Source organism: Muscardinus avellanarius, assembly GCF_963383645.1.
Source record: "Muscardinus avellanarius genome assembly, chromosome: 4".
NCBI classification, from domain to species: Eukaryota; Metazoa; Chordata; class Mammalia; order Rodentia; family Gliridae; genus Muscardinus; species Muscardinus avellanarius.
The window spans coordinates 131,117,946-131,134,813 of NC_137789.1; the positions used below are offsets into that span (position 1 = coordinate 131,117,946).

General features: G+C 51.6%; 1 protein-coding gene across 1 annotated transcript in view; it reads right to left on the reverse strand.

Moving 5' to 3' along the window:
• PYROXD2 (pyridine nucleotide-disulphide oxidoreductase domain 2) overlaps positions 1 to 16,868 on the reverse strand; it is a gene marked incomplete at both ends in the record, with an annotated part of 29,711 nt that overhangs the window by 8,465 nt on the left and 4,378 nt on the right. The window contains 10 exons of the mRNA XM_080694847.1: positions 1,536 to 1,692; positions 1,903 to 1,975; positions 3,256 to 3,390; positions 3,768 to 3,909; positions 6,117 to 6,214; positions 6,312 to 6,373; positions 8,462 to 8,615; positions 9,992 to 10,147; positions 14,000 to 14,073; positions 14,144 to 14,237. Coding sequence (XP_080550973.1) covers positions 1,536 to 1,692; positions 1,903 to 1,975; positions 3,256 to 3,390; positions 3,768 to 3,909; positions 6,117 to 6,214; positions 6,312 to 6,373; positions 8,462 to 8,615; positions 9,992 to 10,147; positions 14,000 to 14,073; positions 14,144 to 14,237 — 1,145 coding nt within the window. The remainder of the gene's footprint in view (positions 1 to 1,535; positions 1,693 to 1,902; positions 1,976 to 3,255; positions 3,391 to 3,767; positions 3,910 to 6,116; positions 6,215 to 6,311; positions 6,374 to 8,461; positions 8,616 to 9,991; positions 10,148 to 13,999; positions 14,074 to 14,143; positions 14,238 to 16,868) is intronic.

Genomic DNA, 16,868 nt, shown 5'->3' on the forward strand with positions numbered 1-16,868 from the left:
CATACCAACTCCATGAGCATCCTTCAAGGTCAGGTGAAATTCTCCTTCTCTCCACATCCCCAACTTTCCCTTTGAACTGAGAGGCCCAATTGGCATCTCCAGTGTCATTTGTTTAAACCTTAACAACTAATATCCTCTAAAACCTGCTCCTCCCTCTAAAACCTCTTCCCTTTTTGCAGCAAATGCAATAATCATCTTCAGTTGCTTTTCCGCTCACACCCTGCTTCCTGTCTGGCCAGCGTTCCCTCCCACATGTGCTCCGTGTCTGGCCACTGCTCACTCTTGCTCCCTCCCTCTGGCCCAAGCCACTGCCTCCTCTCCCTTGGGTGCTGCACCCAAAACAATTGCAGCCGCCGCCCTCCCTTTTTGTCTGCTTAGCAGTTAGGATGGTCTTTCTAAAGGTCGCATCAGGCTCTGCACAAACTTTCCTTGAGCAAAAGCCAGGAGCTACCACCAGCCCCGACAGGATAGAACTGCAGAGATTCTCACACCCTTCGCTCCAAACTCCCAGCTTCTCTCTCCAATCACAGGTTTTGTACCACCATCTCCAACACAGCAGCACACTCTGCCCAAGGACCTTTACACCTGACCTCTCCTCTGTCTGGATGTTCTTCCAGATGCTCGTGAGACCTGTACTCTCACTTCTTTCAGGTCTCTGTTCAAATGTCACATTATCAGGAAGGTCTTTCCTAGCCTCCTTTCAGACACAAAGGCCTCCCTCCATCTCTTCCCCACAGTGCTGTCCCCAGTGCGTGTGTGTGGCTGTTCTCCCTAGTGGAGGGCCAGAGGCTGAGGCAGAGATCTTGTTAACTTTGCTTACTGCTCTAGGCCCAGGTCCCGGAACCAAGCCTGGCGTGGAGGAGGAGCCTCAACGCCACCGTGAATGGATGCGTAGACCTCACCTTGTGCCCTTCTCTCTAGGCCCACATGGGCTTTACCTGACAACACAATTGCCTGACTTACCATCAGTTGTGTGTCGCCTCAACCCATACCCAGTGCACAGCCTGGCTCTGATAGGTTGCCAGCAAGCACCGCTGGATAATGGTCAGGAAGAAAAGGTGCGGGCTCTGTAGCACCCCTGCCTTCTCTGGAAGGACAGAGGCACAGCTGGGCGGGAGGTAGGAATGCTTTCGGGGGTTTTGCATGAAGGCAGCTTATCAGACTGGAGAGAATATAGAGCAGAGGCTCAGAGACTGTGTGCCCTCTGCCAGGCTGCCAAACTAGAAAGCCTCCTTTTCTCTCCTGGAAGCATCTTTTCCTCCTTGTCTTCCCAATGTCAGTGCTGTCCTTTGCAGGGCTTTGCCCTTCACTAACCCGTAACACTCTCCACCCGCCTGCTCTGGCCCACGGCTTTCTTGCCTGGGATGCACTTGGGTCCTTGGAACTTAAATATGGATTCAGTTGGGTCCTAGTCACTGTGAAGGTTTAGCACCAGGTGGGAGAGGTCGGTCCCTGCTGTGTCTGGACAGTTACCTGCAACCCCAGGACCCCACATCAGAACATCCAGGGACACACACAGAGCCTGGTGCACCCACCTGTGGGAAGGCAGGCCACTCATAGCGTCCTCGAAGGCCTGGTGCAGGAGGAGGGTGTCCTCACAGTTCAGGTGGATGGAACACTGGTGATGGGGCAGCGGCTGGCCCTGGGGAGCATTGGGCGCCGCCAGAAAATTGGGCAGCCTGTCCACAGCCACTGAGGGACCAAAGAGGAGAGTCATGTCCCCAGCCCTTCAGGCTCTCCCTCTGGAGCCCAGCAAGTGGAGAGGGGGTCTGAAAGGATGGAGAAGTGTTTTGCCTTCAAAGTGGAGCACACTCTGAAGGTCAGGGTAGGAGATGGTGGTGTGGGGAGTTTCCCATTCAGATGGTTTCAAAAGACATAGCTCAGCAGTCTGGGACCTCTTACCATTGATCTTGGTAACAGGAGACTGGGTGTCCAGCTGAGTGATTCTCTCCACAAATCCCTCTGGAAGCCACTCCTGGAAAGAGAAGTTTCCTTGAAAGACCTGGGGTGCCCAGGACCTCAAGACACTGCAGTCTTCCTTTGCTCAGACCCGCCCTTCCAGAAACCTCTGTATCCTTCAGAGTTCAGCCCCAGGTCTCTCCTCTGAAGCCTTCCCGGATCGCCTCCCGCTCAGCGCTAACCACTTCTCTGTGCTCTGCCAAGAGTCCTGCTGTAAAGTCTAAAGTATCTCAGGTCCCAGCCTGCTTGGGACGAGGCCAGTGGTTTCCAAAACCTCTTTTCTCTTTTGGTCTGTAAGTTCTTGGAAATCTTGGTATCTCAAAATTGCTTTAACAAGGTGGTTTGCATTCATCTTTGTTGAATTTGGTTAGTGGTAGTACTCGGAAAAAGTAGTCTTGCCCTCAGGAATTGTCCCAAGAGTAACTGGGAGCTTCATGCTTATATATATTTTGTCTGATCTTTTATGGACAGGGGAGGTATGGCCACTTTTGATAATTTCCCCAAATCCTCAGCCCTCCCTGTGTGTGTACACCCTCTTCCTGTGTAACCTTGAGTGTCCTTCTAGTCTGACTCTGGGCTCAGCCATGAGACTTGCCTTGACCAATGTTAACAAATAAAATACAGGAATATCAATCAGTGTGATGCTTAAACATGACTGAGCTTGCTTGCGTTCACCCTCTGCCAGTTCCTGAGAACATGCCTAGACGACTGTGCTGGGGACCGAAAGTAACATGATCAGAGCTGGGTCGCCCTGGTTATTCCAGCAGAAACCATCTTGGACTCGCTGCAGCCAGCCGCCTCCCAGACACAGGAACAAATTCAGCCAAGACGGGTAGAGCTGACTATCTGACCCACAGCTGACCACGGGTGACAGCTGATGGCGCAGATCCGCCAAAGGCAGCCAAGATCAACTGACGTCTCCAGGTGTGCAAGCTAGCACCTCTTCCTGTCTGCCAAGAAGTTTTGTGTTGTTTTGCAGCATCAATATGGCAACAGATCATTGATACAGAGAAATCAGAGTTGGCGAGAGGGGAGAGATCTGGATCATAGGAAAGTTATAGAAAACCAGATCTGGGTTCTAGCACTGGCTCGGTCGATTGTCAGCCAATGGCCTAGCTCACCTCGCCTCTCTGGACCTTCCTCCTGACCTGCTTGCTACCTGTCCATGAACTGGCCACTCCCACAAATAAGGAGACTTGGCACTCGCCTTTCCCACCCTGCTGATGTGGTCCTTCTGGTCACCTGTCACCCCCATTTCCCAGACACTATCGTGGCAGATACCCCCACCTGCCTCACCTGCGGCGTCAGCTTCAAGAAGGTGACCTGTGGCGACGCACTGGACAGAACCACGCTGCACCTCACTTCCAGGCCGTCCTGCAGCACGACTCCTTGAACACGGCCTTCGCTGCCCACCTGCACCTTAGCCACTGGCTGGAGCCCACCGACAAGAGACCCAGAAACCCCGGGAGGAAAATCCAACTTGGCTCTGGTGGGATGCCACTGCCCACGCCGCTCCGCACCTCCCCTAGCGTCCTCGTCCAAACCCCAAGCTCTGAGAACTTGGGGGCCCTGTCCACCCCTTCACCATGCATCTTCGGCCGGCTGCGGCTTAGCAACCAGTGAATTCAAAGGGTAGAAGTGGGGCCTCACTAACAATAAATGTTCAGCCACTGACAGGCTGCACAACTGTCACCTCTGGATTCTGGGCCCCGCCTGTTCATCAGTACGGCCAGGGACCTTCCAAGCCCAAGGCTGCCTTCTACCCTGAGGCCCTCACCTATAAGCAGGAGACGGCAGAAGGGCCTCACCTTTTCTGTGAAGATACTTGCTCCGTGTGCAGTGGCCGAGCTTGCAATGGCTTCAGAGAGGGCACCCATGCCACCCTGGACGTAACCCCAGGCGCCCTGTGTCCCCTCCAGGCCCCCCATTACATGATGCAGCAGCACGTACCTGGGGCAGGGCACAGAATCAGGCACTGGAGGTGGGACTCCATCTCCTGAGGGTTTTTTTTGTTTTGTTTTGTTTTGTTTTTTTTGTGGTTTTTTTTGGTGTTACTGGGGTTCCTGGAAGCCCTTCTACCTCCGGGTTACACTCCCAGACCTAATATATATATATATTGGAAACAGGGTCTCTTAAGCCAGCGAGGCTGGCTCCGAACCAGTGCGATCCTCCTGTCTCCACCTCCCAAGCGCGGGGATTACAAGCGTGTGCCACCACGCCAGGCCTGAGTTTTAATTGCAAGTCTCCTTTTCCATCTTACACCCAAAGCCTCTCCTTGCCCCTTCTGGACCTTTAAGTGAGCTCAAGGCTCTTGTAAAAACTCTTTGCTGCTCCATCCTGCCTTCTCCTCTCTCCTCTCTCCTCTCTCCTCTCTCCTCTCTCCTCTCTCCTCTCCCTCTCCCTCTCCCTCTCCCTCTCCCTCTCCCTCTCCCTCTCCCTCTCCCTCTCCCTCTCCTCTCTCTCTCTCTGCAAATGTGTCTGTGTGCAGAGTTTTACTGCCAAAAGTGTGTCAGTGATTCCCGAACCTGCCACCCCCGTGTCTCCTGAGCTCTATCCTGTGTGTCTAAGCTACCTATAGATGACTCCCACTGGGATGTTTTTTGGGGGGAAGCAGGTATCACTCTTCTCTCATTACCAAGAAATTTCTCCTTCAATCTTTCCCACCCCAGTAAATGATACTTTGTTTCCAGCAGAAACCCAGGTGTCAGCCTCCTCGGTCCCTTCTGGCCCCTCACCCTCTACACCCAATCCGGCTGTCACCTTCCAAGGCCCTCTAGAAGGCACCTGCTCCCTGCGACTGCTCACTTCCCTTCCTTAAAGTGCTGCCAAGAGCCCCCCAAGGGGCTTTCTCCCACATTCGCTTTCTTTTGCACATGGGCTCCAGAGCCCTAATCTCAGAGCCCAGCTAGCTCCTAGCACTGCTCACCGTTCAAACTTCAGGGCTTGCAGTTGCTCTGAGGCCTCTGTTCTTCCTCAAGCCCCACCCCCACCCCCTGCACCCCACAACCCTGGCAGACCCAGCCTCCTGGTTCCTAGAATTGCGCACTCATCAGCTCAACCCCGGCCTTTGCACCTGCTGAGCAGTAGGGGAGAGCCCCTCCCTCCCTCAGCTTTTGTTTAGCACCTTATTTAAATCAGTTTATGTTTCCCTGCTGGGATTCCTATTGTAACTCTGGGGGGCACTTCACACACATCTCTCTCTCTCTCTCTCTCTCTCTCTCTTTCTCTCTCTCTCTCTCTCTCAGGATTTCTGGTCTGTTGTTAAAAGAATGGAAAAGAAAAACCACCAAATAGCTCGCAGGCACATTTCATAAGCCGAGCAGCACCTAAGCCTCTCTGAGACACAAAGGGACAGGACAAGAGGCTCCAGCTGGACGATCCAGATTGGCCGGCTAATCTCAGAGCTCAGCCAAGGTGCAGCGATCACTGCCAACCCTGCTTCTCCATGGCCCCTGGGGAATCCGGGCTGGCTTAATAGGTGTTGAAAAGCCACTTCCAAAGGGGTGCTTTCATCCCTCGAGAGAAAAGCCACTTTGACAGCTTCTGGCTGTGGTGCGTGCACTGGCAATGGCCCGACACTCAGCACCATCTTTCAATTTAACACACACGTAGGTGCAGGGGTACATCCCTCCATTCCTGCTCCCACAGGACCACCCCACAACCGCAGACCACCCTGCCCTGATGCCCCTCCACTGGGCTGTAAGCATGTGCCCGCTCCCAAAGGTGCCTCCTGTCCACACAAGGTGTCTGAGTGTGTGTTGGAACCCAGGGAAAGGAGCATGGGGGAGAGGGGAGTAGGATGGAGAATGAGAAGGGAGGCAGGAAGATGTTGATGCTGTGATATCCAGGGGGAGGTGGGAAGAGGCCTTTCTTAGAGAAGCATACAGAGTAGCAGCTGAGACGGAAGGTCGTATTGTTTTTGCAGAGAGGGGGGAGTCAGGGAACTTGGCTGGAGTCAGCTCTGCTGACCTGGAGCATTTCCCTTCCCTGAACCACAGTCCCAGATGTCGCCCTGAGGGTTCATCGCTATGACGGGTCTGGCCCCTTGCCTGTTCCTGGGACAAGGACATCATTGCTGAGGAGCCCCTTCTTGTTCTCTGGCTCTCTCGCTAAGGACCTGCTCCACTCCACAGCCCCTCCTCCACACCCTCACTCACCCACTGCCTGGAGTGCGGGGACTTGTCATGGCTCCAATCACAGCATCTGTTGCTAGAGTGGCTTTCAGAGGCTCGGACTCAAACCACTGATCCAGCACCTGGATAGCAAAGCCACGGGGAGCAGGGCTCAGGGGCCTGGGCGGCAGGAGAGATGCCCCAACTGCACACCGGGTCTGAGTCCGGGCAGCCGCTCACCTTGGTAATCGGAGCTGTGAGGACTTGGTAGTATTGAGGAAGCTGGGCACCCAGGATGCGGCCTAAAAGAAGAGCCACAAAGCATCATCTGAGACAGGTCCTGAAGAAATCTCTGATCTGGTTCCAGGGGATAAAAGAATGGAAGGAGGCTGAGACTGTTTGATGGGAGGCAGTGTCAGGAGGTGAATGCCTGCTCCGATTCCCTCAGGGCTCCTTAGAGCTGTGTGGCCTTGGACCCATTTTAACATTGCTGGATCTCTGTTTTAATCTGTAAAGGGGAGTCATGTTTCATCTCCATAATGGCTATTATTAACATCCTCTTCCATTGATGTAAGAAGCATGTGCCCTGCCAGCTGAGGACGCTGCTTCAAAGAGGAAACAAGAGGCACCTGAGGCAGAGCTGCTCCTGCTGCCCCACCCCGGCCATAGTGATGGGGAGGTGCCAGTACTGGAGAACTGCTTTGGTATTAATTTCAAAATGTAAAAAGTAATTAGGGCCTGAGTGCTGCTCAGGAACTCAGGCAAGTGGGGGGAAGCAGCTGGTCATAATGCAGAGTTCCCTCACCAAGAGTGATTACCAACTACACAAGAGTTGTAGCCCAGGGCCTTCCTATTTTAAAGACAAGTTTACATAACAAATAACTTCTAGCAGATAGGCTAAAGTTCTCCAAGGATGTGGGAGGATGGTACAGGCCTTTGTCAAAGGGAGCAGATACCATGTGACCCCTGAATTTGTGAACCAAGTAACACATCTTGGTCATAACAAAGGCTTGGGCTTGCACGGAAGATAATGGGCAGGCCCATACCTGCATCAGGGCAGGAAAAAGGCTTTTGGTCAAGCAGGATGGGAGATAATAAATCCTCCTAATCATATCAAAGGCTTGCACAGGAGATAATGGGCAGGCCCACACCTAGTCTGGTCAGGAGCAGATAGAAAGATTATTGGTTAGGCAAGGTGGGAAATAATGAATCTATAAAAACTGTTCTTATGTTCAAAAACTTCAGTGTCTTATTTTCAAGATACTCTACTATGTCATCCCTCTCATATAGTGCTTCACTATTCTGTCCCTTCTTTCTGCCTTTGTAATAATAAAAATTGCTTAAGCTTGCAGCAGTATAGTATTGGCTATTTTTTCTAAATTAGCTAAGAACAAGAACCCACGAATGGCTCCTTCTCACACCATTACAGTTTTGGCACCATTACAATAAGCATGTGTGTGAGGCCAGACCAGATTAGCTGAGCCAGCTGGGATCAGCTAATCCACACAGACCTGAAAGAATTATTAGTTTTTATATGCCACTGGAGTTTTGTAGTTTTTTTTCTTGTGATCATAGCTAACTGACTCAGTATTTTAATTAGAATATAGAGGCTAAATTTGTCTGTATCCCCTGGAGGGTGTTAGAAAATAGCATGCTTGGCAAACCTTCCCTCTTTACACCCATGGCAGACATCACTAATTGATCACAGAACTTTTCCTTGATAAGCCCCAATAGAGCATCCTTCTTGTATGAATATAGCACTTCAAATTATCTTGGCCCCTAGATCTTGTTCTAGCCACGGCTATGGTGATGAGCTCCACAGGGGATTTGATCAGCTTCACACACTAAAACCCTGACAGCATCTCACTTTGGTCCTATAAAAACAAGTTTCTATATTTTTTTTTCCTGGACTTTTCTGGTATCATGACAAGTTATACACAGGGACACAGCACAGAAACATAGAGCCACCTTTACCAATGAGGGACAGAGCCGGATGGATAAAGTATTTCCTTTCCTCCTCCCAGGAATGGTCCTCAAATGCATTTCATAGGCTGCTCAGAGGGCCCAGGCCAGTACCTCACGCCCCCCGTGGTGGCCAGTGCAATCACACTCCCTGTTGTTGGCTCTCCTCTCTCCACATTTACTCCTCCTTTTCTATTTTGGTGACCTGGGGACACTCTTCTAAATAAACTCCTTGTATACTCTTTGTCTCAGGCTCTATACTTAGGGCGCTGAGGCCTCTCAGTGAGGTTCTCCAGGCCGCCATAATGGACCACCACCTATGAGGTGGTCACAGTTGGTGGGCTGCCTAGGAGGTGCAGGCATCCAGAAAATGGCTCACCTCTGTGAAGGCCACTCCTCCTGCCCTGATGTCTGCTCTTTGGACTCACCAGCCTGCAACAGGGGCTTCAGGGTAGACAGCGACTTGAGCCTTTGCAGCAGGGAGCCACGCCAGAAGGCCTCCAGGTCCACTGGGGCTATGTCCAGAAGAGGGTCAATGGCTGACACCAAACGACCCATAAACTCCTCGTATCTGGGAAAGGCCTGGAACAGAGGTATAGGTCAAGGCCCACTGCCCAGAACCCTGCAAGGACACTGTGCTCATGCCTGCTCTCCATGCCACCCCACATGGTGGCCACATTTCACAGGTGTTCCTCAGGCCTCGGCCACTGCAGGGCTCAGCGGGGCTCTGCTGAGCCCTCCCACTTTCAGGTCTGGGAGCCAACCTCAGGTGCAGGAAGAGTGCACGGAGGAGGCCAGACAGACCTCGGCAGCAGAGACCCTCCAGGGACCAAGTCAGTGTGGCCAACACCAGGCACAGAAAGCTGGCCAATACCTGGGGGTATGGGTTAAGTAATAAACCCACTTGGAAGCTTCTCTGCCCTCTGCCCTTCCATATATGACTAGTTGACATTAGATCTCTTCCCCCAATCCCAGCATGCCATCTGATCTTTCGTGGCCTGTCATTCTGACGCATTGCCTATCCCAGGCAGCAACAGAAGCCCACAGGCTCCCACCACAGATCCAACTTCCCACAGCTGTCTACAACACCCAGCCTCCCTGCACTGGACCAGGGATGGATGTCTGTGCTACTGGCAGCCTCCCCGTGATTCTCAGCCCAGAACTTTAGATCTGGGAGCAGCTCTACTCATGGGTGCACCCACGGCCTTCTATCAAGTGTGACATAAGGAACAGTCCTGTGCTGAAGCACACTGAAGAAGTCTTGGTACAAATGAAAAAGTCTTGGTTGTCATTCCATTAAAATGACAAATTGCAAAGACAAAATCAGAAATGGGCTCCTTAGGTTTCCTGTGGGAAGCGGGGCCTGGCCTCCTGCTTGTGTGGTCTCTAGGAGGCAGAGCCAGTGTACTACAGGCCAGGAAACCCAGCCTCGTGCCAACTCTGCCTATTGCATCTGTTGTGGTTTGAATATGGAATGTCTCCCGGAAGATCTCATGGTTGGCGATGAACCAGGGATCTCATCTCATCAATGGATAAATCCACTGAGGGGTTAATAACTTGGATGGATTTCCTGGGTGGTAATTTAGGCAGGTGGGGCCTGGCTGAAGGAGGGAGGTGGCTGGGGCTCTGGAGACTCGATCCGTCCCTCATGGCCTCCTGTCTTTCTCTCTGCTCTCCAGCTGCCATGAGATGAGTGGCTATTCTCTGCCACATGCTACGCCACCGTGATGTTTCTACCTTGGAGTTGGCCAGTTATGGACTTCACCCCTGAACCCAGGAGCCCAAATAAACCTTTTCTTTTTTAAGTCATTCTTGTTGGGTGTTTTGGTCACAGTAATGGAAAGGCAAACTTAAACAGCATCTGAGGCAGGACAGTTACAACCAGGCCTGTTTCCTTCCACGAGTCCCCTCTGGGCTGGCAAGGGAGGAGGAGCTCTGTTTCTGGTCACCTTCCCTACCTGGGCATCCTTCATCGAGAACTGGGCGATTTGCTTCTTGTTTTGCATCATGTCTGTGCCCAGCAAAAGGGACCTGGGCGGCATGCTCCCTGCTCCCTCTTCCAACATGGGGGTGAAGGAGTAGGGGTTTCGGAGATGAAGCTTCAGTCCATGTTTCTGCAGAACGCAAACAGCATAGACAACATTTTAGGGGTCTGCAGTCTCTCCTCTTGACCTTTCTCCAACAGTATTTGTGTGACCATTTAGGCACCTGTGTGCACTCTTGCTCAGGCACATAACAAGAGACCACACTGTACCATACCATGCCATGCCATGCCATGCCACACCGTACCACGTCATGCCACACCATGCCACACCATGCCACACCATGCCACGCTGTGCCATGCCATGCCACACTGTACCATGACATGCTCATTTTGTGCCAGAGATGGTACTAAGGTCTACACTTATGACCCCACAACAACTCTATAAATATTATCATCTCCTTTGTACAAATGTCACAACTGAGGCTCAGAAAAATTAAATAACTTGTCCCAGTTCACTTTAGGAAGTAGATCTGGGTTTTAAAACCACATCTCTGCAACTCCCAGGCCCTGGCTCTCAACACTAATCTAAAACTGCCCACTTCAGAAATAAATAATTAAAATTTTGAAAGACACAATAAAGCAATGGTTATGTGAAAAATCCATATGTACAAGGCAGATAAATTATTTACATCAAAAAACTTTACTTGGCAGACCCATTTACTCCAGGGCCACTTTAAATGGAAGTGGCCTTGGTGCATTTAAAATATGATCTGATTTACCAATGCTTGACCAGCTCACAGAACTTTCCAAGAGCACACATCCACTTCTCCAGAGGAGGCACTGAGAGAACAAAGTGTCCCATGCTACAACACAGTGACACTGACAGTGGCCACTGGCTAGAGACCTTTTTCTGGATCCATGGCCTGCCTGCTCCTCACTTATTAGAGATCTCTGCTCCAATGCCCCTCACCAGCAAAGTCTCCTGACCATGGCAGCACTCCCTGACCCCACACTCTGCATTATTTTTCCTCCATGTTGAGTTCTTTCCTTCATCTCCCTGAGTAGAATGCGAGTTCTGTGAGGTCAGGACGTTGTCCATATGGCCCACTGTTCTGTCCCCCACGTGGATGCAGGGCAGCCACTGAGCACGCTGTTGACTTGAAGGGATGAACGCTTTGCTGCAGGCAAGGTAAGGGCCCAGAGATCAGAGATGAGATCTGTGAGCAGAAGTATTGGGATAGCTCACACAAACCCAAACAAGACCTATCCAACAATCACAGCAGGATGTGCTCCATGCAGAGTAAGGCCAGAGGGCGGGGCACTGAGCATTCCATAGGGGAGATTCCAAACGTGGGCAGGGGCTTGGGCTGGGAGACCTTTGAGGCCCTTTCTAAGATTAAAATGGAGAAATCTGATTCCAAAGTTGGAGGAACTTCCAGCTTGGTTCCTCTTAACATAGTGAACTCTTTCACCCCAGGGCATCCTTAGTTCTTCCCTGACCCTGGACATTTCATCCACTGCCAAGTCTCGTCATCTCTGTCCCCTTCACCCAAGCCACCATCTTGTGCACTACTGCCATGGCTGCCACCAATCTGCCCTGCACCAAACTCCTGCCTCCGCCGAGATCCAGGGGGACTGACCTCTGATAAAGTCGCGAGTCCCATACTTTCCTTCCTGATTAAACCGCTCTGCTGGCTTCCCACTGCACCTGGATAAGAGCCAGTCCCCTGGGCACTGCCTGCAAGGTACAGTCTGCACTGGTCCCTGCACTCTCCACCATCATAGGCTGACCCTCTGCCCATCACCTCGGCTCTGGTCACACGGAGCTGCCTTCTGCTCATGCCTGCCTTGGCCCGTCCATCCCACTTCCCGCTGACCACAATGCTCCCTGTCCAGGTGCCCATGTGGCTGGTGACTTCTTGGCATTTGAGCATCAGCTCCCAAGTCACCTCCTGGAGGAGGATTTCCTGATCGCCAGTCTTGGCTGGACCTTCAATCCCTCCTTATCCCACTGTCTTTCTTTTCTTCCTGACACTTACCTACTCTATCTGAAGCCCCCTAGGACCTCATCTCCCTCACTTACCACCATATCCCCAGGGCTTCTCCCAGGGCCTGACTCGGAGCAAGAACATTGATTGGATGAACAAATCCCCCCTACACACATGGAAGGGACCTAAGAGGGACCTAAGAGTTACTTCAAGTATAACTAATTGAACACAAATAATTTTTGATGGCTTCCAGAACTTTCTGTTATAAATGGTGCCTTTGTCGTGCTTGATGGTTTTAATTACATGGAATCAGAATAAGGGAAGAAATGTTAAATAGTAACAAGATTATTATTTGTCCAGGACAGTTCTCGAAAATAAATTAAGAAATCATACACACACACACACACACACACACACACACACACAAAGAACCCATGAGACTTCTTGCTTGCCTGGCCATCCCAGGTAGAAATTGTTTTGAAGGGCAAGGTATATAGGGGATTTATGGGTTTGGTTCTACAAGTTGTATCTGGGGGCCTCTTGTTCCGGAAGGATCTGAGAATGTGGTAAATGCCGGTTTCCAGGCCCCATTACTCTAGAGAATTAACCCAGATCAAAATCCCTGGGCACCTTTGCTCCCTACCCGTCTCTCAGGTCATTCTTATGGGCCTGCAGGTTTCTGAGCCCCATCTTAGGGAGAGTTCTTGGATCACACCATGAGCAGGAGGAATTTAGCTGAGACCTGAAGATCAGCGAGAGAGGGAAGGAGGCAGAGGGTGCCTCAAGCCCCACATCTGCTACCACGAGCTACTGGTGCTCTTACAGATTGCCTTCAGCTACGCTGTGGTATGGACTGAAGACCCTGGACTCACCCCTAGGCCTTGGCTAAATCTTTTGAGGGGTTATATTGGGGATTAAACTCAAGGTGTTCCTCTGAGCTACACCCTTACATTTTGCTTTCTTTTTACATTTTGAAACAGGGTCTCACTAAGTTGCTGAGGGTTTTGCCAAGTTGCTGAGGCTGTCCTCAAACCTGTGATTCTCTTGTCTGAGCTGGCAGGTATTGGGATTACAGGCATGCACTGCCATTCCTGGCAGGACTTGGTTAAATTTTATCTGGTATGAGAAAATATATTCATTTTCATGTTCTCTCTCTCTCTTCTCTTCTTTTTCTTCCTCTTCTCCTTCTTCCTCTCCTCCTCCCCCTCTCCCTCCCTCCCTTTCTCCACACACACTCTCTCAAACAATAATTTCTTAATTTGGCCTTCTCTAGTCACCTAATTCACAGAGTTCCTCTACATGAACCAATTACAGCAGCCAGAAAGCCGTAAACAGTGGCTTAGCATTTTATTATTTAAAACTCTGAATTCAGAGCAAAGTACTTGCAGCTGCTTGTACAAGTGGTGCCGAGGGGGCGGGGGTGACAGTCACCAGGAGGTGGGTGCTAGGCCAGCTTTAGGAAGGAAGAGGCGGAACTCATGGGGGGCAGCGAGGCCTGGGGGACCCAAGGTCAGCCGAGGAAAAGAAGTAAACAAGGAGGGGGCAGATTCTCAGAATCCAATCAAAGGGCCCAGGAAGCAGAAGAGGTGAAGGTCCAGGTCCAACATCCTGCTCACTCTGTCAAGAATGGAGCCAGGCTCCAAAGTTTAATGAGGGCAGGAGTAGTGCAGGTGTCTAATGTGTCCCTGCAGCCTCATGTGCTCAGCGTCCTGCAAGGTAAGATCCCAGGAGGTGACGGGGACCAGGTTGAGGGGGGAGCCCTGGCCCAGCTCAGGCACCAGCCAAGTGCTGACACGCAGAACGTGGTGACCAAGCTCACTCTTCAAATGTGGTCTGATTTTTTTTATGTGAAATTTCCCAGTTTTTATGACACTGGGTGGGTGAAACAGAACCCATCTGTGGCATCCAGCAGGAGACCAGGCCTGGGAAATGGCTCCCAGGCACAGGCGGGAAAATGGAGTCATGCCCAACCATCAGCCCCTGGGCTGCCCTACCTTCAGTTCCAGGTCGGTGTAAATCTGTGGCCTCAGCAGGCTGAGGAGATAGGATGCGCGGGAGAACTTAAACCCTGGAACCCAATCAGAAGAAACAGTCAGCCGCGGTCCTTCCCTCAGTGCTCCCCACCTCTCGGGGCTCACCTGGGATCATCTCTTCAGTGACGGCTGCGCCCCCAATCACGTGACGCCTCTCGAAGACCACCGTGTTCACCCCCAGTCTCTGCAGGTACGCCGCCTGGGGGCACACGGGGCCCTCCGTTCATCCCTCCAGAGCGTCCAGGATCCCCTGGGACTGACCCGTGGCCTCAGCATCCCCCCGAGGGGCCAGCACACTGCCTCCCGCCTCATGCTGTTCAGAGGTCTTCTACCATCTCATGTGCCTGCTTCTGCCCCTCCTCGTCCCAGCTGAAGGCGACCTTCACTCCTGAGACTCCCACTGCCTCCAGAGCGCACCTCATGCACCTGGCCCGATGCCCCTCTGCTCCAGGTGGAAGTGAGCCTCCTTCCTTCTTACCAGCCCAGCAAGAGGCAGCTCGGTGAGGCTGAACTCCAGATTCCCCAGGGTCAACTCTTTCTGCTGGTGCAGGTCAGTACCTGATCCAGCCAGTCTCAGTTTCCTCCCGTGCAAAAACCAAGCCACTGATAATAGGGCTGCTGCAAGGGTTCACTGAGATGGTCCCTAGAAAGAGCTCAAAATGGCCTCTGGCACAAAAGATGTGGGCAGTAAATGGATCCATGGCTATGGTGGAGCTTTATTTGACGGGGCAAGTGAGGCAAGGGTTTCTATTAGTTTTTCTGCAGCATTTCATGGAAAAATCAATTAAGTATTTGTTGAGTTGAGCTCATTCTGAGTCTCCAGTCCCACAGTGCTGGCCTTCCCACCACCACCACACCAAGAGGACAACAGGGATGGAGAGGGTGAGAAGTCACGCTGTCTAAAAGGATCACCTGGAAACTACTACGTGCCGGACACTGTGGGTGCACCTCATTCCATACACTCCACACCCCGGAGGGGTGGGGAAACCGAGGCTCAGTGAGGTTAAATGCTTGCCTCAGGCTCCCAGAGCTGATGAATAGGTATTGGGAACTGAACCCAGGCGGTATGAACCCAAGCTCTCTACCCCTAACATGTCCTACTGAGAACAAAAGAGCACCCCTGATACTGGAAGCTGGCCTGGGAGGCAGAGGTAAGTCATGTTATTCTTCAACTATACAAACTTTCACAGGATGACAACCTCAAACAATGTTAACTGTCAATGAGACTATGATAAAATTTAAAGCAAGTCCCCTCACCCCAATTTCATTTAAACACAAACAGAAGCAAGGTCTCTGTGCCATCTACAAAATACCAAACACCCCTGCTACTTCTTTGCCAATTGCCAGTGTCCTCATCCCAGTCTCTGCTCCCTATAGACGATGTGCCGAGGTTCCCACTCAGAACTGTTGTTGCTTTCCAACAGCATCTAATTTAGAGCAAACCCTTATTTTCTCAGACCTGCTCCCAAATGGTTCAACCAAAGCTCAAGTCCTGTATTAGGTTATTTCTAACACCTTCCTGAGACACCCCACGGTTCCCCGTGGTGTGCGTTCTCCCTCACTGCGATGAGTAATAAGGCTGATTTGATTAGCCACAGGTGCATTCCTGGTGGTCTTGGGCTGAAGGGCACCGTGTGGGCCTTGCCTGGGATAGGAACTTCCAATAATAGGCAGCATTTGTGGCAAGTTTTAAGTGTCAGGCCTTGCAGCACATTAGCTATTACCTTCACAAGGGCTCACTGTTCTCATGTTATGTGATTCTGGAAGGCTGAGTGACTCTCCTTAACCCAGACAGATAGATAGTAGCATAGCTGGGAGAGAAACCCGTGTTTACTTTAATATAAAACAGTGTTTAAATTACTGGTCAGTTGAGCTACAAAAGGTCCCCTGGAGAGAGTTCAAGTAAAGCTGACAGGTAGGGTAAGGTTAATTGGGGTTTAACAGGAGTCCTTTGGCACCCATGTTGTTTCCCTAAATCCCCCTATATTGATACTCTAGAGGTGCCATTGCTCCAAGAAGATGTTCCACATTTGTTTTGTGGCCACGAAAATATCCTGCTAGAGGTACAGGGACTCAGGGTGGAGAAGCACAGTCCAAGGGTGAGTCTGCCTGGCTCAGCTTGGGATCTACAAGCCGCTGAGCTGGGGAAGGGAGCCCAGGCCTCTCTAATACAGGGATATCGTGGTTTAGATATCGTATGTCTGCCTAAAAGGTCACATGTTGAAGGTGTGTCCCCGGTGCTAAGGGTCAGAGGCGGGGTGTGGCTGAGGAGGCGGGTCACTGCGGGCGTGGCCTCCTCCTCTTGCACCCTCTCTGCTTCCCCCATGAGTCCTGTGAGCTCAGCTTTCCACCATGCTCTGCTGCTGTGATGGTTTTGCCTTGGAGCCTGCCAACCATGGACGGAGCCTCAGGAACCACAGCCTGAATAAAAGTTCCTCCTCTGAGTTGTTCTTGTTGGGTTCTTTGGTCACAGCTATGATAAAGCTAGCACAGGGGGGCTCTGGGCAAGCAGCAGCTATATGCTCCAGGTTATACATCGCCTGCACCCCACTGGGGAGCCCAGGGCTCGCTCTCCACACAGCCCTAGGGTCCTAATTCCCAGGTTCCATCTTCTCCCTCTATGCCAGCTACAGGTGGTCCCGCCTTTTCATCAGCTTGCTTCTGAATGCTCCCTGCTCTCCCAGAGGCCATGGGAGGCCATGTGCATTGAGTAAGGACAGGGAAGGGAGCCCAGAATATCCTCCCTGACTGGCTACATATGAGCATTTGACCCAGCCCCAGGGCAGCACTGGGGACAAAAGGCTGCCTCTGCTTCTTTCCCATGGTGTGC